Below are 23,960 nucleotides of genomic sequence, written 5' to 3'. Positions count from 1 at the left end.
GACTCTGGACCCAGTTCCAGACTTGCTGACCCACTCGTCAGGAGTTCTTCACCCCTCTCTCTCGTCCCTCAAACTGACAGCATGGCTGCTCCACTTCCCAGATTAGCCAGGTCGGATCTTTTATCTCCAGCAGTACAACATATTCTGATTTATTCCCACAAACCCTCCACTAGAAAATTGTATAAGAGCAAGTGGAAACGTTTCGCATGTTGGGCCTCCAAACAAGGTTTAGATCCCTTGGTTGCTCCTATTCACAAGATCCTAGAATTTCTATCTACTCTTTTTCACCAGGGGGCTTCAACATCCACCATAAGGGTACAGCTGGCTGCCATATCTAATTTTCGTGTGGGAGAAGGAGGTGCGACAGTTGTGTTGCACAGGCTTTATAGGGCTTTCATGAAGGGAAATTTTCATCTCCGACCACCTATTCGGAGCCCAGTCTTTCCTTGGAATTTAAACCTGATGCTATCCCAACTCATGCTATCGCCATTTGAACCAGCTTTGTTATGCCCACTGAAATACCTTTCTTGGAAAACCCTATTTCTGGTGGCAATCACCTCGACCCTCAGAGTTTTGAAGCTGCAGGCACTGTCAATTAGACCACCATATCTGACAGGGTCACCTTATGTACTAATCCATCCTTTCTGCCAAAAGTCTGCTCGGAATCTAATCTTAATCAATCCCCATAGAGCTTCCCACCTTTTTCAAAAACCATACCAATAAGCTGGAATACATGCTTCACAGATTGGACGTGCATAGACAACTGAGATTTTACATGGACAGAACAAAAGAATTCAGGAAATCGGACCAACTATTTGTGTCTCATGCGGATAGTAAGAAAGGACTTGCAGTCACAAAAATCATGCTATCCAAATGGCTCGCAGACTGCATAAACTTTGTTTATTCATCTTCTAATCAGCCTACTCCCCTCAAAATTAAAGCTCACTCTACTGGAGATGTTTCTACTTCTCTGGCTCATGCGGCTCGCTTACCTATAGATACCATTTGTGCTGCAGCTACCTGGGCCAAACCTCATACATTTATTACTCATTACAAAGTGGACATGGCCTCCAGGGACAGGGCTTCCTTTGATTCCACTGTTCTCAGGAATGTTCTCCCGTGAGCCACCCGGGGTTAGGGTGCTGGGGACGCTACCCGTGGGTAAGAACAAATGGCGAGATTGAACAACTTCACATAAAGAAGTTATGTTCTTACCATAACATTCCATGTGAGTTGTTCATATCGCCTTTGTTCTTACCTTCCCTCCCTCCTTCCCCCCTCCTTGTACTGGAGGAACAGGTACGACTCGTGACTGGTCGTCTTCTCATGGTTCCCTGTGACTGCCTGTGCCCATGTATGCGTGCGTAGTCACAGGTATAACATAGTTGCCTGTATTTATCTTTACCTTTTAGGTATATACGTGTATAGGTATTTTTGGTGCGTATGCATTTGTAGGCAGATATATATGTTGTTACCTGGTTTCTTTGCAAACTAGATCTGAGGGGTAGAAGCAGGGGATCATGGGATAGGGACTGTGCCTTGAGCTTCTCTTAGATGCAGAGCTTGGAATGTGGCCGACTCAGAGCCGAGGGATCGGCTCCAAACCCGTGGGTAAGAACAAAGGCAAGATGAACAACTCACATGGAACGTTATGGTAAGAACATAACTTCTTTTTTAGTCTTGCCACTTGCAGTACAGATGAGAGCACCTAGTATGCTGTTTCCCCACTTGGCTGTGCTGCAGTCCTTAACTGTAGTCTAGGACTCTACACTTTGGAGAGGTTTTTGATATTCACCATAGCTTGGAAAAGCATAATGAGAGATCACTGAGTTCTGGAAGTCCTTGCCTGTGGCCACATTTTTGAATTCATAAGCCCTCCATTTGGATGATCATTCCATTTCAGGGAGTTCTTTGGATAAGCTCATACTGTATTGATCAAGGAGACTGCAGAAGCTGCCTTGGTGGTGAAAAAAAGGCTGAGTTTCACATTTGGCCCTTCCTGGTTCCATCCCATCCCATTCTAGATCTCTTGACAGTGTTGTGTTTCAGTGCTTAAGGTCTCTTCCTCATGGCTTCAGGGTCCAGGGCTTGATCCTGATGTCCAGTCAGTGTATGGGTTTTATGTATTCTCTCTGTCTGTATGTGGGTTTTAATCTTTTACTCTTTGTTCTCCTATAAGTATGCCGATTAATTTGCTTCAGTAAAGGGTCTGTATGTATTGCTTACACCCTTGGCTTTGTGGCCCGAGTTGTTATTGAAGAAGGACCTTGATGATAAGATGTTCATCGTGATTCACTGTTGCAGTCATTACAATTGGGTTATCCTGCTGGCAGGCTACCCACAGTTGGCCTGAATTCCAAAGTCTAGGTCCAGCGTCGGTTGCTGTCACCTCCTCCCTGACATCAGTGCGCCAGGGGTATAAAAGATGCAGCCGACGCCATTTTCTTCAGTCTTTCTTGCTGCGCGGTGCCCGAAGCAAAAGCAGTTCGCAAGTGCCGGTTGGCCAACTCCTGAGATTTTCAAATTCGAATTTCAGATCCGAAGTCTTCATTAAAAGCTAAGTACCCCGTTGGGGAAACTTTTTTGTAGCTCCAGACCGATGTCAGAAAAAGTTAATAATTGCATTTCTTGTGGTGGGAAGCAAATACCTCATAAGGATTTTCATTTTTACTGCATTCCTTTCCTAGGCCCTGACCACGACGTTGCTAGTTGTCGGTTTTGTGCTAGATTTAACCAATGTACTATTAAGCATCAGTACGAATTTGCATTTCATTACTTTGGCAGAAGATTTAATTATGTAATGCTGTCGGAATAGCCGACTACCGGAGTTTACAAAAAACGCAAAGAAAAAGAAAAGGACAGGCATCCGAGATCCAAAACAGATGACAAGGCTTCTTCTAGGCCAGTCGTTGGTTCTCAGTGAGGTGCTTTCGCAGCCCCTGACGACCGCTACTTTAGAGCCGCAGGCCGATACCGACTCCCACGTGGAGTCAACCAGGCCTGCAGAAACTCAAGGTAGTGGATCTTTGGAAACCATTCCCTCAGATGGGTCCGGAGCCACTGAGCAGGCATCTGCTTCTGAGGGCATTTTCTGGCCTACACAATTATTTGTTAAAACGACTTCAGCTTCAAAGGCAAAGACTAAAGCAGCTTTAAAGACAAAGAAACAAGTACAACAGCCTATGGACAGGCTTCCATGCCTAAAAAACAGATGCTCAAAATGGCCGAAGACCTGATTACTTTGATCAGGTGTTCTCATCCCCCTCTTGACAAGAGGCCTAGGCAAGAGATAGAATATGAATCTTCAGATCAGGTTTCCATTTCACCTGATTCCTCTTCTGATCAGGAATACTCTCTTCCTACTTATGAGGATTCTGATGCTGAAGAATCTGTCCCCTCAGCTTCTCCTCCTGAGGATTATTCTTTTGGGGGAAACCCTGCATACCATGAGGGAGCATTTTCACTGGGAGAGCCAAGATTATTCAGAATCTAAGAAAAGGCTCAGAGACTTTCTTTTACTGCCTCAGCACAGGCCCCTTGCTATTCCACCTGTGCTAGACATTGTAGATGATGTATTTTCAGAGTCCAGCCTGACTCCTTACCTCCAGCTCCTGTTAAGCTAGACAGATACTACAGGGTTCCAGACTCCCACAAATTTATTTTTAAAAACCCCGCTGCTGACCCAGAAACTATCTCTCAGGGTCCCAAGAGGGTCAAGGCTTCCACTGCAAAAAACCCTACCCCCTCTGACAGAGATTCCAGAGCACTGGACAGATGGGGGGAAAAAAGATTTACACTTCTGCTACCTTGGCTATAAGGGCTTTAAATTGTCAGTTTCATATGCTTAAATATCAGCAATACATTATGTCACTGCTTAAACAGAAAATGTTGACAAATTCTGAATGTGCAGAAAATAAAGAAATGCAGGATTTATTGCATGCAGCTGAACAAGTTGGAAAGCATACTTTACAATGTGGTTTTGATTCTTTGGAGGCCTTTTGCAGAGCCGCTGTTAGGGGTTCTGTCATTAGGAGGCATGCTTGGTTAAAGGAACAGAGTCTGCCTTATGTTAAAGCAAAATTATTAGATGCTCCATTACAGCATGATACCATATTTGATGTTAAAGCAGAAGAGTTGTTGAAGAAAATGGAGGACAAAGCCAAATCTATGCAAACAGTCAAGGATTTCTTACAGGTGTGGCCTCCAAGATTTAGCAGACACTGGCCTACACAAAATTGGTCCTTTCCAGTGTCAGACAGGCCACAAAGATGCAGATACAGATGCCCTAGAGGCAGATCCCAGCCCCAAGGCTCATACAGGTCTAGACAATGGGGTGCTTCTACCTCCAAAAGCGGAGAAGACAAATCACAGCCATACAGAAAGCAATCCCAATGACTTCCCCCTTCCAGCGCCAAGCACTTATCTTCTGGCAGCTCTTTTAGGGGGACAACTAGCACTTTTTTCTCAAAACTGGCACCTAATCACCCAGGACAAATGGGTCTTGAACATAGTGTCACAAGGTTGCAGGTTCCACTTTCACACCCTGCCAAGGGCAAACGGTATGCCAGACCTGCCAAAAAATCAATGGGCAGAGGCACAAAAGCAAGTTTCATCCCTCATGGACATGAGGGCCATTCAGCAAGTACCACAGCAAGAGCAGGGACAAGGATTTTACTCAAGATTTTTCTTGGTGCCCAGAAAGGACAAAGCCTGGAGGCCAATACTGGACCTATCTATTCTAAACACATACCTGGATATTCCAAAATTCAAAATGTTGACTCTGCAGCACCTTCTGCCCATGCTGGGCAAGAAGGCTTGGCTTGTAACTTTAGACCTAAAAGAGGCATACCTGCATGTCCCAATCAGACAGTCATGCAGAAGATAGCTCAGATTCATAGCTGGCTCAATGCACTACCAATTCTCTGTACTGCCCTTTGGCTTGTCTACTGCGCCCAGGGTCTTCACAAAATGCCTGGCACCAGTAATTGCATTTTGCAAACAAAGAGGAATACAAATATATCCTTACTTGGATGACTGCCTTATTCAAGCAGAGAACAAGGACATTCTACTACGGCATCTGGCATTTGTAAAAAGATTATTAACATGCCTAGGGTACACAGTAAACGAAAAGAAATCAAAACTTGTACCCTCTCAAGAGATAATATTCCTGGGTGCAAGCTTAAATACAACTGCCCAGATGGCTTATCTCACGCCAGACAAACAAAGGCAACTGACTATTTATTTCAAAATATTGGCAACAAACACCCAGCTAACTGCAAAAAGAATTCTGCAGGCTTTGGGCTTCATGGCATCCTGCATTCTGTTAATTCCATATGCAAGACTGCATATGTGGAAACTACAATGGTATCTAAAAAGTGTTTGGACTCAACATTGCCACAGCCTGGAAACAATAATTACACTCATTCCCTGCCTGCAACAGGGGTTTCGATGGTGGGCAAAGGCCTGTCACCACAACAAGGGGCAGCCATTCACCTTACCGCCAGCCAGGCAAACATTGACAACAGATGCATCAGATTATGCCTGGGGGCCCATATGGCAGGAAGATATATTCAGGGCTCTTGGTCCGCAAACCAAATGCATCTACATATCAGTCAAAAAGATATGCTAGCTGTTCAGAATTCCCTGACAGCCTTCAAGGATCTACTTCATCCAGGACAACTACTGATAAAGACGGACAATGCTACAGTCATGTGGTACATAAACAAGCAGGGAGGCACACATTCCTACCCCCTTTGCAGACTAGCCATGACTTTCTTGGACACAGCATTGACTTGCCAAGTACATCTGCAAGCACAATTCCTGCCAGGAAAGAAAAATACTCTGGCAGATGAACTAAGCAGAAACCTCATGGATCCCCACGAGTGGAAATTGACCAGGAATTGGGGATGCCCGGACATGCATCTATTTGCCTCCCCTCACAACTGCCAACTACAGAGATTCTGTACAAGGACTTATCACAAGCAAGCATGGAAAGTGGATGCTTTATCTTTCAGCTGGAAAAACTAAACAGTATATGCCTTTCCCCACTGCCTCTCCTCCCCAAGGTACTCCCTAAAGTTCAGACAAGAGAAGCCAAAAATGATACTGATTGCCCCAGACAGGACCCGCTAGCACTGGTACCCAGTCCTAATGAACTTGACTCAATGCCCAGCATGGACATTACCTCATATTCCTCACTTACTGACCCAACAAAACAATCAGATCCTGCACAGCCAACTCAGGACCTTAAATCTGGCAGCATGGCGGATATTGTAGCTTTTCAAAACACACCTCTCTCTAAAGCAGTGATGGATGTTATCTTGGAGGCCAGGAGTCCCAGTACCAGAAAATCTTATGCAGAAAAATGGAAGAGATTCTGTGCTTGGAACCAGGCACAAGGAAATGACATGATTGTTCCAAATATCCCTCAGATTTTGCAGTACTTAACTGAGATGCTGAACAAAGGCCTATCCTTATCATCAGTTAAGATTCATGTCTCTGCCATTTCAGCTCATTACAATACAGAGCCACCTATTTTTTCTCATCCTTTATTTAAGGCAGTATCTCAGAGGAGCCAAAAACTTACGGCCTCCAAGGAGATCACCAATACCTGCATGGGACCTCAATTATGTCTTGGAAAAACTCACTCTGCATCCTTTTGAGCTAGCCGCTACAGCAGATATAAAATTTTTATCATGGAAAACAGCTCTGCTCCTAGCAATAACCTCTGCAAGATGAGTCTCAGAGCTACAGGCACTCATGGCTGTGGAACCTTTTATCATTTTCCATCCAGATAGGGTTTCTCTAAGGACAAACCCCACATTTATGCCTAAGGTAGTGTCCAGTGTGACCCTCAACCAAACTATTCATTTGCCTTCCTTTTATCCAAACCCACAGAGTAAGGGTGAGAAACTTCTGCATTCTTTGGACATACACAGACAGCTGCACTTCTACTTGGACAGAACCAAAGCTTTCATAAAGACTGAGCAATTACTGGTAGCATATGCTGCAGAATCACAAGGAAAGGCTATCTCAAAGCAGACCATTTCCAAGTGGATAGGTAACTTTATTCGTTTATGCTATTCTCAACATGGCAAATCAGTGTCTAAGGGCATTAGACCACATTCAACCAGAGCAGCAGTCACTTCAGCAGCCTTCCTCAGAGGAGTGCCAACCAAAGACATTTTAGAGGCTGCAACCTGGAGTTCAGTGCACACTTTTACAAAGCACTACCACTTACCACTCTACTCCAAATCCAGGACAGGCTTTGCCACTGCAGTCCTGCAGGGCCTCATAGCCGCACCTAATTCTATTTAGTTCCAGCCTCACAACCTTAGCTTTGGGATTCAACCCAATTGTAATGACTGCAACAGTGAAACACGATGAACATAGTACAGTTGTGTACTTACCATAAATGTAGATGTTCGAGTGTATTCACTGTTGCAGTCCAGGTTACCCTCCCACCATCCCCCTTATCTTTGCTGGAACTTATCTGTACTTCTCTATTCTATACAACCTATGTGGTGTATGTGCTTGTAGATGAAGGAAACTTGTTACTTGGTGAATGCATGCTTTCTAGACATATTTTTAGCCTACCCATTTGGGAGCACCTGACATTTGGAGCAAGAAAAGCTGAAGAAAATGGCATCGGCTGCATCTTTTATACCCCTGGCGCACTGACGTCAGGGAGGAGGCGACAGCAACCGACGCCGGACCTAGACTTTGGAATTCAGGCCGACTGCAGGTAGCCTGCCAGCAGGATAACCCAATTGTAATGACTGCCACAGTGAATACACTCGAACATCTACATTTATGGTAGGTACACAACTGTACTTTCTATTACCTGGTTAAAAAACAGGCAGAAAAAAAGAAACTTAATCCGGCGCATCCAGTATTTCTGGTTCCGAGTGATTGGTTTGCAGAAAAACATGCCTTTTCTTACACGCGAGGCATGGATTTTGTCACTGTATGATAAATAACTTTTGTTGCATCAGTGTCTTGGGTCCATACTGCTACCTTCCAGCTCTTTCTGGATGAACATCACTACTAGTGCAAAGTGTTGCCATTAGGGTTTTTCTCAACATCTGTAGTCTTCAGTAAGATGTTGACTGAATCTTTGTAGAGGAAGGGGAGCTTAATATTCTCATACCTGTATAAGTGGCACATGGCAGCCCTGTCCATGGACTTCATGGAATGTGACCCTTCCTTAGGCTGTCCAGGGGATGCAGTCCGTAAGAGTCACAAAAATTGGATGAAGCTCTCTGTGATCTCTCCTCTTAGGAAGTCTTTCCTTGGGGTAGAGTTGGGTATTCTGAAGTGTTGGTCATTCTCATCCTTGCATAGAAGGCCCAGGGAGTCCTGGCTTTGGCCACTTAGGTGAAGATGCAGCGATAGGGTTCGTTTTCTGGCTGTGCTGTACTTTCAGGTCTTGATGGCTGCCAGGATATTCATGGTGCTGTTTGCACACCTGAGAATGCTTTTGTTGAAGTAAACTGTAAAGCATCAGTGGTTAGAGAACTGCCATGTGCTCACACACCTTTTTTGGGTTTGGACACTTGGCTGCTGGATCCTAAAATTTTGAATGTTTCCAAAGCATCTTTGTAGCCAAATGTGCTATAAGTCTTGATGGTGAATTGGGCAGGGTTGTGAGTTACCATTGGCTCCCACACATTGTTGGGAATGTTCTTTCCTCTGAAGAAGAGGACTTCATAACAGCCATTTGGAACTCTGAGATGTACTTTTGACCATGAAGGCCTTGTAGAAACTGTTGCTTCCAGGATCTGAACTCATCTGATTTGGTAGCTGTTCGTTGTCTGTTGGCTAAATAAGCAAGCAACATCAGTTGATCTTTCTTTGCAAAAAAGCGATGGTCTTCTGGTACTAGATTGTAAATACACATCTTTGGGATTGTGAGTGAACTGGTATTTGCTTTGTCTGGCCTTAAGTCCTGTTCTTGGGCTCCAGATTTAGAGTTTTGAGTTTGGTCATCATTTTCTCAAAGTGGGACACCCAGATATGTGTTTTTGCCACATGGGAGAAAGCAGACTTTCCTGCTTCAGCTCAGTTGAGCAGGGCAAGTGGATGCTTTCTGTCTTCCTTGGCTTTGAGAGATTCCTGTATGACTTCCTGACATTCCTGTTAATTCACATTTTGTTGCATAAATGTAGATTCATAGTTACTAGGTTTGCAGTCTAGGGGGACCATTGAAGAGCCTATCCAAAATTCTCAGTTGCCCCTCAAATACTGTCTGGTTAAGTGATTTGCTCAGGGTCGCACAGTAGGCAATTGAGGGCTAAAGGAATCAAACTTTTACTACATGAACTAAAACCCACAGCCTTAATCCTGTGTGCCATCTCCCAGTTTGGTGATGAAAGACCAGAACTCGTTCTCTTCACCCTTTGGTTTCTGAGAAGGTTTAGTTTCAGGGTCCAAGTTCTCTTACACTACAGAAAACCCATTCCTAGATAAGAATGCCTTCTGCAGCTGGGGAGGAGGTCAGCTTGCACCATTTCAGCCGTACCTCTTAATGTAGAGCTTCATTCCACCAGATATGTTAACTGTTGGGTAGCCCTGTACTTAACAGATCAGTGCTTCCCAGTGAAAAAGATTTCCAGTTTGGGCAGAGTGGTACCTATTACCACCCTGGTGGGTCAGTTGTCAAATTATTTTGATGTGTAGGGCATCTCTGTGATCAAACTTTATTGTTCCCATGGTGAAGGGTATAATTTGTCAGCTGTCTCGATGCATTATGTCATTGTGGAGGAAAGAGTTGTGGCCTAGATGCAGCAAGTCTAGTATTTGTCTAAATATCTGTCCTCTGCTGAGCAGTTGTTTTTCTCCTTGGGATTTGAATCTCGTGGTAGAGATGGTTGTCATTTCACCATCTGAGTTTTCGAAGTTGGCAGTGTTGAAGTTCTTTTTATGGAAAATGCTGTTTCTGATATCTGTCGGTGTTTTATGTCAGAGCTTCCATTCCTTATGTGTAGGGAACCATATCTAGTTCTGAGAGACACCTTATCTTTCTCAAGACTAATGCACTCTACTTTCTGACAGTGGTTTCCTGAGGTTCTTTGCAGCAGCAGAAATCAGTAAAGAGAGGGCCCTGCACATCTTGGATGGTGTAGACTGAAATGTTGCAAAAGTTTAAGATGATAGACCAGTTGTTGTTTTTTGATGGTGAGAGAGAATAACTTTTGCCAAACAAAACACTTTTTCCAAATGGCTTACCAGCTGCATTTTGTTTTCTTGATATATTTTTGTCGTCATCCTGTTGACAGATGCTGTGATCAAAGTTTATCTTTCAAGAGGAATGGCTTCCTTCATTGCTTGGTGATATAAATGAAATGTCTGTGTTGCAGATACATTTGTGTTGCGGGCAGTTTTCCCTCAGTGCACGCCTTCATGAAGCATTATTGTCTTGACTGCAACTTAGAATGTATTCTCAGAGATTCTACCATATGAGCTCTAGTCTAAGTTGATCCTGATATCCTCTTCTGCTTTATTGGTGCTGCATGGTGTTTTACCCAGCATGAAATGGTCCCTTCAAGAAGGTTTATCAACATTAGATTTAGCAGAAAATACTTTTATATCAGTCTACAAAAGGTTCCTCCTTGGTGGCTTCACTGCCATCTGATATGGATGAATGGTTCTTCATAAAGCATCCGGTAGAATTTTTCTATAAGCTGCTTGACTATATTTCTGTGTCACTTGTTTAAAATGTGGTGTCACGTCTGCATTATTTTGCCATTTACATAGTGGTGCTTGCTAGTGCTGTGATGGTAGATCAGTGTACATACTTCATGGCTGAGTATCTATACAGCTGGCATGTTGCATCTGTTTCATCAGGGAGCACAGGTATTCCAAAACTCAAAATTTTGCCAAAAAAGAGAAGTAATACCCAAGCAAGGACCTGTCAAGGAGAGGAACCTATGCATATCTACTGATATGGTAAGAATGTATCAGTTATTTTGTATTTTTTTCTTTGTGCTTAGTTAAATTTATACTTTAGCATTATGCCAAAATGGTACTTGATACATTTCTTCTGAAAGCTTAATTTATACTGCTGTGAAGGTGAAGATGTTTCATGTGCTGCTTTTGCAGCATCTGCTACTGCATAGCTGAAGCTTTATACATACAAACGTAGTAGCTGTAATATGATTGGTCTGCAAAATATTGCAGCACTGATTATCGACTAAAAACTGATAGGCATAAACATTGCTGACAGTGAAATGCACGTGTTCTGATTAATAAACAAGGAACACAAAACTATAGAGACATTGTTTGTTATTGCAGGGGGGGGGGCAAGTCAAACTGCAGCCCGTATGGAGTGCTGCATCCTTCACATCCCCTGACACTTATATATGCCAACTCCAAGATCAAACCGTGGCAGGGAATGGGTATGTTTACAAGATTTATAAAGTCTAGGAAATCAGAAATGATGAAGTCATTGTTTGTTGGTTACATTAGACCGAAACTTGAGTATGGAATAACAATATGGAAACCCTATAAGAAAACCAGCATGAGTAAACTGGAAAGAGTACAGCAGAAATATACCAAGGGCATCCATGGATGTGAAAATTAAATTTATTGTTGTGTCTTTCAGCTTATCCCGGTTAGGGGTCGCCACAGCGGAACTCCAGTCCGCTAATGTTTGGTAGTGGATTTTTACGTGCCGAGTTACCAGCCCTGACGCACAACCTTCAAAGAAGGCATGCCCATTCACGCATGTCTCCATACAGAAGACGCTCTAGCTGAGAATTGAACGGGACAACGTCTTGCTGTGAGGCGAAAATGGTACCGCAGCACCTGAAAGACTAAAATATCTGAACTTGTACAGTGTTACTTCCAGATATCTTAGAGGAGCTCTTATTCAACTCTATAGGGCATTTAGAGACAACTACCTCTGGGAATGTTTAGGGTTATCAAAACGTACTAGAGAATCATCTGACAAACTATGTGAAAGAATCTGTAGGAATGAGAAGTGTACTACTCTGACAGACTAGCTGATGCATGGAACAGACTACACAATTACATTAAAGCAAGTACTAGTTTAGATAATTTTAAGAACAGCCTGGACACTTATTATGAGAACAAGTGTTTGGTATATTGTCAAGCTAGAAGAGCATTAATGCCTGTACTTGAAATATTTGTATGTATGTATGTATCCCAGCCCTGCTATTGCAATGATTTTACACAAGTACAGTCAACCAGCAAATCTGCTGATCAAATGGAATTGATAGATCGTTTAATCACTTGTCAAGTGATGATCATCTCTGTAGAACCTGCGTGTGTATAATTATAAATGTAAATATATATATATATATATGTATTGCAGACTTTGACATACCTTATACACCTTGCCAAAACTGCTGTAACGTTCAGATTAATTTTGCCTCTTTCTACTTAAGTTGGCATATAGAGAGAACTTTTTTATTTCTTCTTTGCATTTTAATGCAGTCAACCTGTGAAGCTACACAGAAGAGGGTGACGATGCTCAGCGACATGCATTTGCGTGGTATTCGAACAAAGCTTATGTTAATGTCGAGAAATGAAGAGGCTACAAAACAGTTGGAAGTAAGTAATCTTTCTTTGAAACAAGTATTTATTAATAATAAAAAAAAGTTTGCTCTAGTAACTGGTTTACAAGTTCTATTTGTTGTCTTATTTCAGAACACCAAGCAGCTTGCAGCAGCATTTCATGAAGAATTTAATGTTCGGGAAGATCTGATGGGCTTGGCAATAGGAACACATGGCAGTAATATCCAGCTGGCTAGGAAAGTTGCTGGAGTTACAGCAATAGAGCTGGAGGAGGATACTGGTACTTTCAGAATCTATGGGGAGGTAGGCCATATTTTTATTTGGAATCCTTAATCTTAAAGGCTTTTGTGCAGTGTGTCTTCTTTCTTCTTCTTTCAGCTTTTCCCAGTTAGGGGTTGCCACAGCGGATCACCTGCCCGCTCATGATTAACAGTGGAGTTTTACGGTGTCAAGTTGCCAGCCTGGTGCCCAACCTTCCACAGAAGGCACACACATGCACACACTCGCATCTAGGGCCATTTTAGTGTGTCCAATCCACCTACAGCATGTCTTTGGGATGTGGGAGGAAATCGGAACACCCGGAGGAAACCCATGCGACCACAAGGAGGACATGCAGACTCCGCACAGAAGGCATCCCAGCCGAGGATCGAACCGGAGAACCTCTTGCTGTGAGGTGGCAATGCTAACCACTGCACCACCGCGGCCGCCCTGTTTTTGTGCAGTGTGTCTGTGATGAAGAAAGCAGAATTTGCCTTGCTTAGGTTCTATTACATTGTACTCAGGGATGTAACTTACTCTCCTGAAAGGTGATCGAAATTAGTAACAGTTATAAATGTATTTGCTTTTGCCTTTTCAGGAATAACTGATCATACATAAATACACACACATAACTGCTTTTGTGTGCATTTGTATATTTACATATACATATCTGTCTATCTACATGTATATATATATATATATATATATATATATATATATATATATATATATATATATATGTGTGTGTGTGTGTGTGTGTATATATATATATATATATATATATATATATGTGTGTGTGTGTGTAAAGTTGCATTAAAGGTGTAACACATGATGTTCTCGTGTTTCACTGTTGCAGTCCTCACACTTGGGTTATCCTGCCAGGGTAGCCCTCATTCGGCCCGAATACCAGAGGCTTAATATTTCTGCATCGGTTGCTGTCACTGCAGGACTGATGTCAGGTCATCAGTGGTGTAAAAACAGACAGCTGACGCCATTACATCAGTCTTTCTTGCCGAGGAGCCCAAAGCAGAAGCAGTTCGCACAAGTGCTGGTCGGCTGCTACCTGAGTTTTCGTTTCCGAAATTGAAGTTGAAGTCTTCCAAAGCTAAGTACCCCATTGGGGATCCTTTTTTCTTGCTCTAACCGATGTCAGAAAAAGTTAACAGTTGTCTCGCCTGTGGAAAGCAAATACCAAACCGAGATTTCCATTCTTACTGCGTCACCTGTTTAGGTCCATACCACTGCGTCCCTCGCTGCTGGTTTTGTGCTTTGTTCAACACCCAAACTATACGTCGGGCCCTTATCGTAGGTAAATACTTCCGCTGTCGATCTCTGTATCCCGAAATGACTTTGGTAAGCCATCCGACTACTGATCTTCCGAAAAAATGTAAGGATGAAGACAGAGACAGACCACACAGGTCCAAAACTGCCGATGACGCTTCCGTTAAACTAGTCGCCAGTTCGCCGGTACTCAGTGAGGCGCTTTCGCAGCCCCTGATGCCCACTTTGATGGATTCACAGGCCTCTACCGAGACCTGTTTGACTACAGAACCTGCGGATGTCTCTACATTGGATGGGTCCGGAGCCGCTGTGCAGGCGCCGGCTTCTGAGGAAGTTCTTTGCACTACCAATATTTGACACAAACTGACTACTTTCTCGTCTTCAGTTCTTTCTAAAACTTCTGAGTTTCTAAGGCCCAGAGTACGAACTACACCTAAAAAACTGACGGCCCAACCTCAGGCGCCTGCTTCCATGTCTCAATAACAGATGCTTAAAATGGTGGAAGACCTTATGTTGATTAGGGGAAGCCAGCCTACTCCTGCTAAAAGGAAAAGAGACTTATCCCCAGCAGCTTTATCTGACCAAGACTCCAGCGACTCTGAGGTTTCTGATTATGAAGACATGCCCTTATCTGCTTATGAGGATTCAGATGCAGAGGAATCCATTCCTTCTGCCTCTCCTCCAGAGGATTTTTCTTTTCTTGAAACCCTACATACCTTGAGAGAGCATTTCCATTGGGAATATCAGGATTATCCTCAGTCCAAAAAGAGACTCGGGGAATTGTTTAGCTTTACCACAACACAGACCCTTGGCTATTCCTCCTGTTCTGGATGTTGTGGATAATGTTTTTTTATGGAATCCAGTCTAACTCCTGATACTCTTCCTCCTGCTCCCAGGAAACCTGACAAGTACTACAGAGTCCCTGGGTCTCACAAATTTCTTTTAAAAAATCCTACTTCTGACCCAGAGGTCATCTCCCAAGGGCTTAAGAGAATAAAAGCAACCACAGCTAATAATCCCACCCCCTCGGACAGGGATTCCCGAGCTTTAGACAGATGGGGTAAAAATGTATACACTTCTGAAACTCTTGCCATTAGAACATTCAATTGTCAGTTCCACATGCTGAAATACCAGCAGCATACTATCTACCTTCGCTGACTGTGCAGAAAATAAAGAATTACAGGAACTTATGCATTCTGCAAGCGAAGTTAGTAAGCATACCCTGCAGTGTGGGTTTGATGCCCTAGAAGCATCCTGCAGAGCAGCAGTCACAGGTTCTGTACTTAGAAGGCATGCTTGGCGTAAGGAACAGACCTTGCCAGATCATGTCAAATCAAAATTATTGGACGCACCACAAAGACAATTTGTTTGGCACCAAAGCAGAAGAGGTTTTAAAAAAGATGGAAGAAAAAACTAAGTCTATGCAGACAGTTAAATATTTTTTGCAAGTCCAGCCTCCAAGATTCAGTAGGCATTGCCCCTCAAAACATTGGTTCTTTCCAGGCGACCTCAGACTAGACCTTGGGGAAGCAGATCCCCCCCAGACAACAGTCTCAGGGTATGCAGAGATCTAATTAATGGAGTACCTCCACTTTTAAAACCATGGAGTGCTAAGCCACCCCCTTATGGAAAGAATTCACAATGACTTTTCATCTCCACCTCTTACCTCTGTCTACCTGCTTGTGCCCCTAGGAGGAAAACTTGCCTTCCATGCAACAAACTGGGCCTCCATCACCAACGATCTATGGGTCCTCAACATAGTGTCCCTAGGGTACAAATTTTATTTCCACACACTGCCAACCCCAAAAGGGTTCCCAGATCTTCCTCCAAACAGTGGGCAGAGGCACAAAGCCAAGTTCATTCTCTGTTCTCCATGAGGGCAATTCAGCCTGTTCCTGCAGACCAGATAGGCCAAGGTTTCTATTCCAGACTTTTCCTGGTACCCAGAAAAGAGGGCACCTGGTGCCCAATCTTAGATCTATCCATTCTAAACACCTTCCTGGTGGTACCAAAATTCAAAATGCTCACCCTCCAGCAGCTTCTTCCTATGCTATCCAAAGATGCCTGGTTAGCCACTGTAGACCTAAAAGAGGCCTATCTGCACATTCCAATCAGAGACTCTTGCAGGAAATATCTATGCTTCACGGCAGGGTCTATGCGTTATCAGTTCTCTGCACTTCCCTTTGGCTTATCCACTGCTCCCAGAGTTTTCACAAAATGCCTGGCTCCAGCCATTGCTTTTTGCAGACAAAGAAATATTCAGCTTTACCCCTACTTGGACGACTGCATGATTCAGGCAGACAGGAAAAGCTATTACAGCACCTGACATTTGTAAAAGATCTACTGACCTCACTGGGGTACACTATAAACAAAATGAAATCCAAACTAGTCCCCAGTCAGAAAATTGTATTCCCGGGAACAAGCCTGGACACAGCATCCCAGATGGCATTCCTTACTCCAGAAACACAAGCCTATCTGACAGACTACTTCTCTCAACTGGCCACCAGAACCCAGTTATCCACAAGGAAAATCATGCAAGCTCTAGGGTTCATGGCCTCCTGCATTCTACTAATTCCATATGCCAGACTGCATATGAGGAAACTTCAGTGGTACTTAAAAAGCCTTTGGTGTCAACATTCTCGGGACCTGGAAACTGTTGTACCTATGATACCTTGTCTAAGGAAAGATTTTCTTTGGTGGGCATCAGCATGCAACCACAACAAGGGACTTCCCTTTTCACAACCCCATGCTGCCCAGCCCCTAACCATAGATGCATCAGACTATGCCTGGGGTGCACACTTGGATGGCAGGTGCATTCAGGGCCACTGTAGCCCAAATCAAATTCATCTGCACATCAAACAAAAGGAGATGCTAGCTGTTCAGCATGCTCTGACAACTTTCAGAACCCTACTCTCTCCCGGGCCTCTCCTAATCAAAACAGACAACACCACAGTGATGTGGTACATCAACAAGCAGGGAGGAACCCACTCTTACCCATTATGCAGGCTAGCCATGACCCTTTGGCACACAACTTCAGCCATGCAGATTCACCTGCTAGCACAATTCCTGCCAGGCAACTAAAGCTCTCTGGCAGACAACTTAAGCAGAAATCTCCTAGACCCACACGAGTGGCAGTTAAACCACAGCACTTTCAGCCTCGTAACCCAGAAATGGGTTACCCCGAAGGTGGATCTATTTGCCTCCCACAGCAACCACCAGATCAGCAAACTTAGCACCAGGGAACCTCACAGCAAGGCTTAGAAAGTGGATGCCCTATCCTTCCAGTGGGTAAACCTCTCTATCTATCCATTTCCCCCTCTACCTCTTCTTACAAGGGTGTTACTCAAAATAAGGGAGGAAAGAACAAGGTCAATCCTGATTGCTCCAGAGTGGCCACACAACACTGGTACCCACTATTGTGCAGTTTGTCACCGTTGCCTCCATGGCACCTCCCTCAGATTCCAAGTCTCCTGATGCAGCAAAAGGGAGAGTTCTTGCATCCACAATTGCAGACCTTGAACCTGGCAGCCTGGCTTATTCCTTGACCTCTCTTCCAGTGGCCAGCCTAGGTAAGCAAGTCCTGGATGTTATATGTGAAGCCAGATGACCCAGCACTAGAAAATCCTATGCTGACAAGTGGAAAAGGTATTGCTCATGGATCCAGGATAAAGGAGCTGAACCAGCACAGCCCTCCTTACCTCTCATCCTGGATTACGTAGCAGACCTGCATGACAGGGGCCTATCCTTCTCTTCTACTAAAATCCATGCCTCCGCCATATCTGCTCATTACAGCACAGAGCCACCTCTATTTTCACACCCCCTCATCAAGCAGTTACTTAGAGGGGCTAATAACTTAAGGCCACCCAGAAGAACCCCTACCCCTACTTGGGACCTTAACTTTGTGTTGGAAAAGCTCTTGTTACCCCCCTTTGAGCCTGCAGCTTCAGCAGAGTTAAAATTCCTCTCTTGGAAAACAGCCTTGCTTCTGGCCATCACTTCAGCTAGAAGAGTGTCTGAGCTACAAGCATTCATGGCTGTGGAACCCTTCATAATTTTCCATGCTGACAGGGTCTCCCTCAGGACTAACCCAACTTTCATGCCTAAAGTAGTGTCCAGTGTGGCTGTCAGCCAATCTATTCATTTGCCCACCCTTTTCTCCACACCTCGAAATAAGGGGGGAATGATCCTGCACTCTTTAGATGTGCACAGACAGCTCAGTTTCTACTTAGATAGGACTAAGTTCTTTAGGAAATCTGACCAGTTACTGGTCAGCTTTGCAGCAGGGTCAGAGGGCAAGGCCATATAAAAACAAACCATTTCCAAATGGATAGCACACTGTATCCATTTCTGTTACAAACTCCACAGGAAACCACCCCCACAGGGGGCCAGAACACATTCCACTAGGGCAACTGCCACCTCTGCAGCTTTTCTCAGAGGGGTCCCTACCAAGGGACATCCTGGAGGCTGCAACATGGAGGTCTGTTCACACCTTCACCAAGCATTACCACCTGTCTATCTTTTCCAAATCCAGGGCAGGCTTTGCAACCGCAGTCCTGCAGGGAATTTTAGCCAGCCCCAACTCTTCTTGACTGCCTCCACCCGTTCTTCAACTTTGGGAATCAACCCAAGTGTGATGACTGCAACAGTGAAACAAGAAGAACATAGTACAGTTGTGCACACTTTCCATAAATGTAGATGTTCAAGTGTATTCACTGTTGCAGTCCTGGTTTCCCACCCTCCATTCCCCCTTGTCTCTCTCTCTCTCTCTTCCTCTTCCTCACTCCTTACAATGATATTTGATATTTACTTTAAACTTGTGGTGTTATTCCATCCCCCTTGTCTTTCTTTCTCTGTCTCTCTCTCTCTCTCTGATGTTTATCATGTTTCACTGTTGCAGTCATCACTGTAGGGTTCTTCCTGCCGGCAGGCAACCCTCGGTCGGCCAAAATCCCAAAGTCTGGGTCTGGCGTCAGCTGTGTACTCACCCTCCCTGACATCAGTGCGCCAGGGGTACAAAGCTCCCAGCCGACGCCATGTTCTCCAGTCTTTCTTGCCGCGCGGTGGAAGCAGTTCGCAAGTGCTGGTCGGCTGACTCCTGTTATTTTTGGTGCTTCATACCGAAGACATTCTTCTTTTCAAAGCTAAGTACCCCGTTGGGGAAACTTTTTTCTTGCTCCAGACCGATGTCAGAAAAAGTTAATAATTGTATTTCATGTGGGAAGCAAATACCTCATAAGGATTTTCACTCTTACTGTATTCCTTGTCTAGGCCCTGACCACAACGTAGCTAGTTGTCGGTTTTGTGCTAGATTTAATCAACGTACTATTAAACGGAGATACGATTTTGCCTTTCATTACTTTGGGAGGCGATTTAATTATAACATGTCGTTGGACACGCTTCCGACTACTGGAGTTCATAAAAGGCGCAAGGATAAGGATAGGCCTCCGAGGTCCAAATCCGACGACAGTTTACAATCAGAGCCAGCTGCCGGTTTGGCCGTCGTCAGTGAGGCGCTTTTGCAGCCCCTGTCGTTGGCCATTACAGAACCGCTTGCCGATACGGACTCCCACGAGGAGCCAACTAGGCCTTTGGATATTCCAGGTGCAGGACCTTCGGATAATGCTCCCTCGGATGGGTCCAGAGCCGCTGTGCAGGTACAGGCTTCCGAGGGGGTTTTCAGGCCTACGCAGCTTCAGGTAAAGGCAAAGTCAAAGACTCCTTCTAAAACAAAGACTCAAGCCCAGGCCTCCTCTGATCCGGGACCTAAATCTCAAAAACAAATGCTTAAAATGGCAGAGGACTTGCTAACTATGATTAGGGGTTCCCATCCCCCTCCTGACAAAAGGCCAAGACAAGAATTGGATTATGAATCCTCTGATCAGGTATCTATCGCTTCAGTGTCTTCCTCTGAACAGGATTATACTTTCCCTCCTTATGAGGATTCTGATGCTGCGGAATCCATTCCTTCAGTTCCTCCTCCTGAAGATTACTCTTTTGGGGAAACTTTACATGACATGAGGGAACATTTTCACTGGGAAGGACAGGAGTACTCTGAATCTAAGAGAAGGCTTAGGGATTTCCTTCTTCTTCCCCAACACAGACCCCTGGCTATTCCTCCTATTTTGGATATTGTGGATGATGTCTTTTCTGAGTCTAATTTAACCCCTGACTCCTTTCCTCCGGCCCCTGCTAAGCCTGATAGATATTACAGAGTCCCTGACTCTCGCCATTTTCTATTTAAGAATCCTACTGCTGATCCAGAAACCATTTCTCAGGGTCCTAAGGGTGTTAAGGCCGCCACTGCTAAGAACCCTATTCCGTCAGATAAGGAGTCTAGAGCTTTGGAGAGATCGGGCAAAAAAGTGTACACTTTTGCTACTTTATCTATTAGGGCTTTAAATTGTCGATTTCATATTTTGAAATATCAGCAGTACCTTTTGTCTATTATGAAACAAAAAATGTGTACTATTTCTGCATGTGCAGACAATAAGGAATTACAAGATTTGATGCATGCTACTGAGCAGGTGGGGAAACGTACCTTACACTGTGGTTTTGATGCTTTGGAGGCCTCTTGCAGGGCGGCAGCCACTGCAGTCATTAGAAGGCATGCTTGGTTAAAGGAACAAAATTTGCCTGATCAAGTAAAAGCAAAATTACTGGATGCTCCTGTTCAACATAATGTTTTGTTTGGGTCTAAGGCTGAAGAGGTTATAAAGAAAATGGAGGATAAGGCAAAATCCATGCAAACGGTTAAGGATTTCTTACAAGTTCAGCCTCCTAGATTTAGCAGATATTGGCCAGCTAAAAATTGGTCCTTTCCCAGCTCGGACAGGCTTCAGAGGGGTAGATATAGGTGCCCCAGAGGGAGGGCCCAAGCACAGACCTCTTATAGACCTAGACAGTGGAGTGCTTCCACCCCCAGGGGTGGAGAAGATAAGTTTCAACCTTATAGGAAACAGGCTCAATGACTCCCCCTGCATGGCTCCAGGAACCTCTCTCCTGGAAGCTCCTCTGGGAGGAAAACTTTCTCTTTTTCACCGAAATTGGACTTGCATAACCAAAGACAAATGGGTTCTGGATGTAGTTTTAAGAGGTTACAAATTCCACTTTCACACCTTACCAAAACCAAACGGATGGCCAGACCTACCAAAAACTCAATGGGCGGAGGCATTAAAACAGGTGAGGTCCCTCATGGCTATGAGGGCCATAGAACTGGTTCCAAATTTAGAGACGGGACAAGGCTTTTATTCAAGACTCTTTCTAGTTTCCAGAAAGCAAGAGTCCCATCCTGGATCTGTCAGTCTTAAATACTTTCCTGGAGATACCAAAGTTCAAGATGCTTACTCTGCAGCAGCTCCTGCCAATGTTGTGCAAAAATGCATGGATGGTGACATTGGACTTAAAGGAGGCTTACCTACACATTCCTATCAGACAGGAGTGCGGAAGATACCTCAGGTTCAAGGCAAACTCAGAACATTACCAATTCTCTGCGCTGCCCTTTGGCTTGTCTACTGCATCCAGGGTCTTTACTAAGTGCCTGGCACCAGTAGTAGCTTACTGCAGACTCAAGGGAATTCAAATTTACCCTTATCTGGACGACTGCCTTATTCAAGCAGACAGCAAGGACATCTTACTTCAACACCTGGAATTTGTTCAGAATCTACTCCAGTACCTGGGATTCACTGTGAACGTAAAAAAGTCAAATTTGTCACCCACTCAACAGATAACTTTCCTGGGTGCTCTTTTAAACACTACAGCCCAGATGGCATTCCTGACGCCAGAAAAACAACTACAGCTGGCTTCAACTTTCAAAAGCCTGGCGTTAAATGTCTCCGCTAACTGCAAGGAAATTCCTGCAGGTTTTGGGTTGCATGGCTTCCTGCATCCTACTCATACCATATGCAAGACTGCATATGAGGAAGATACACTGGTACCTAAAAAAGCGTATGGTCTCAGCATTGTCACAGTCTGGAAACAGTGATTGCTGTCTTGCCTTGCCTGCAAAAGGAATTTCATTGGTGGGCCACGGCATGTCTTCAAAACAAAGGGAAAGCCTTCAGTCAACCTCCAGCCTACCAAGTGATAACCACGGACGCCTCGGATTATGCATGGGGGAGCCCTTTTGCAGGGGAAAGACCTGCAAGGTTTTTGGACAGAGGATCAGAAGCATCTTCATATCAATTTAAAAGAGATGTTAGCTGTACAGAATGCCCTCTTGGCTTTCAGGGATCTTTTACAGCCAGGGCAGCTAATGATACGGACAGACAACACCACAGTTTTGTGGTACATAAACAAGGCAGGGGGTTCACACTCCTACCCCCTTTGCAGACTAGCCATGACTCTATGGAACACAGCACTAGCTTGCAAAGTGGATCTACACGCTCAGTTCCTGCCTGGGAAACAAAACACTGGCAGACAGCCTGAACAGGAACCTGTCAGACCCACATGAGGGGATGCTAGACACCCAAATATTCAAGATGATTACAGAGGCCTGGGGCTGCCCAGACATAGATCTATTTGCATCTCCCCACAACTACCAGTTACAGACATTTTGCACAAGGACATATCACAAGCTAGCATGGAAAGTGGATGCTCTCTCATTCAGTTGGAGGAACCTCTCGGGGTATGCCTTCCCACCACTACCTCTTCTACCAAGGGTGTTATTAAAAATAAAACAGGACAAACCAAAGCTGATCTTACTAGCCCCAAATTGGCCTCGACAATTTTGGTACTAAACACTGATAAATGTATCCCAGGAACCTCCTTGGATTCTACCTCGGATTCCAAATCTTTTGTCTCAACATCAGGGCCAGGTCCTGCACTCTATCAAAACTCTCAGCCTGGCAGCCTGGCGTATTCAGGGTCTATAATTAATCCTACCCTTTCCAAACAGGTTATGGATGTCATCTTAGAAGCCAGAAGGCCTAGCACTAGGAAATCTTATGCAGGTAAATGGAAGAGATTTTGCACCTGGATGCATGCTCAGGAATCGGATCCTCACATTCCAAATATTCCATTGATTTTACATTACCTAACAGATATGTTGTGTAAGGGTTTATGTTTTTCTTCCATAAAAATATATGCCTCAGCTATCTCTGCATATTATAATACAGATCCTCCATTTTTTTCACATCCACTTCTGAAACAATATCTCAGAGGAGCAAAGAATTTAAGGCCCCCTAGAACTCCACCCATTCCTGCTTGGGACCTCAATTATGTCCTGAAAAAGCTTACTCTGCCACCTTTTGAGCCTGCTGCCACATCCGATATAAAGTATTTATCATGGAAGACTGTTATCCTACTGGCTTTAACTTCAGCCAGGAGAGTCTCGGAGTTACAAGCGCTCATGGCTGTGGAACCTTACATTATTTTTCATCAAGACAGGGTTTCTTTGAGGACTAACCCTACTTTCATGCCTGAAGTGGTTTCTAAAGTGGCTTTAAACCAAACTATTCACCTGCCAACTTTTTTCCCTAATCCACAAAATAAGGGGGAGAGGATCTTGCATTCTTTGGACGTACACAGGCAGCTTCGCTTTTACCTGGACAGAACCAAGGATATCAGGAAAACAGAACAACTGTTTGTTTCTTATACAGCAAATTCCCAAGACAAAGCTATTTCAAAACAGACCATTTCTAAATGGATTGCTCATGGAATCAGATTTTGTTACTCTCATCATGGAAAGCAAATCCCTGGAAAAATTAGGACTCACTCTACCAGAGCTGCTGCTACTTCAACTGCCTTTCTCAGGGGAGTCCCTACCAAAGATATTTTGGAAGCTGCAACTTGGAGTTCAGTGCATACTTTCTCTAAGCACTACAGTCTCTCTCTTTATTCTAAGTCCAGGACAGGCTTTGCTTCTGCAGTCTTGCAAGGCCTTCTAG

General features: G+C 44.3%; 1 protein-coding gene across 2 annotated transcripts in view; it reads left to right on the top strand.

Annotated features, from left to right (window-relative positions):
• The window catches only part of FXR1 (FMR1 autosomal homolog 1), a 1,545,230-nt gene that overhangs the window by 618,073 nt on the left and 903,197 nt on the right, over positions 1-23,960 (top strand). For both annotated transcript variants that reach the window (XM_044070180.1, XM_044070179.1), the window contains exons 7-8: positions 12,457-12,573; positions 12,670-12,840. In XM_044070180.1, the coding sequence (XP_043926115.1) occupies positions 12,457-12,573; positions 12,670-12,840 (288 nt within the window). The remainder of the gene's footprint in view (positions 1-12,456; positions 12,574-12,669; positions 12,841-23,960) is intronic.

This window comes from Protopterus annectens, chromosome 4.part1, assembly GCF_019279795.1.
Source record: "Protopterus annectens isolate FY-2018-M chromosome 4.part1, PAN1.0, whole genome shotgun sequence".
NCBI lineage: Eukaryota > Metazoa > Chordata > Ceratodontiformes > Protopteridae > Protopterus > Protopterus annectens.
This window is presented reverse-complemented; position numbering and strand designations above follow the sequence as displayed.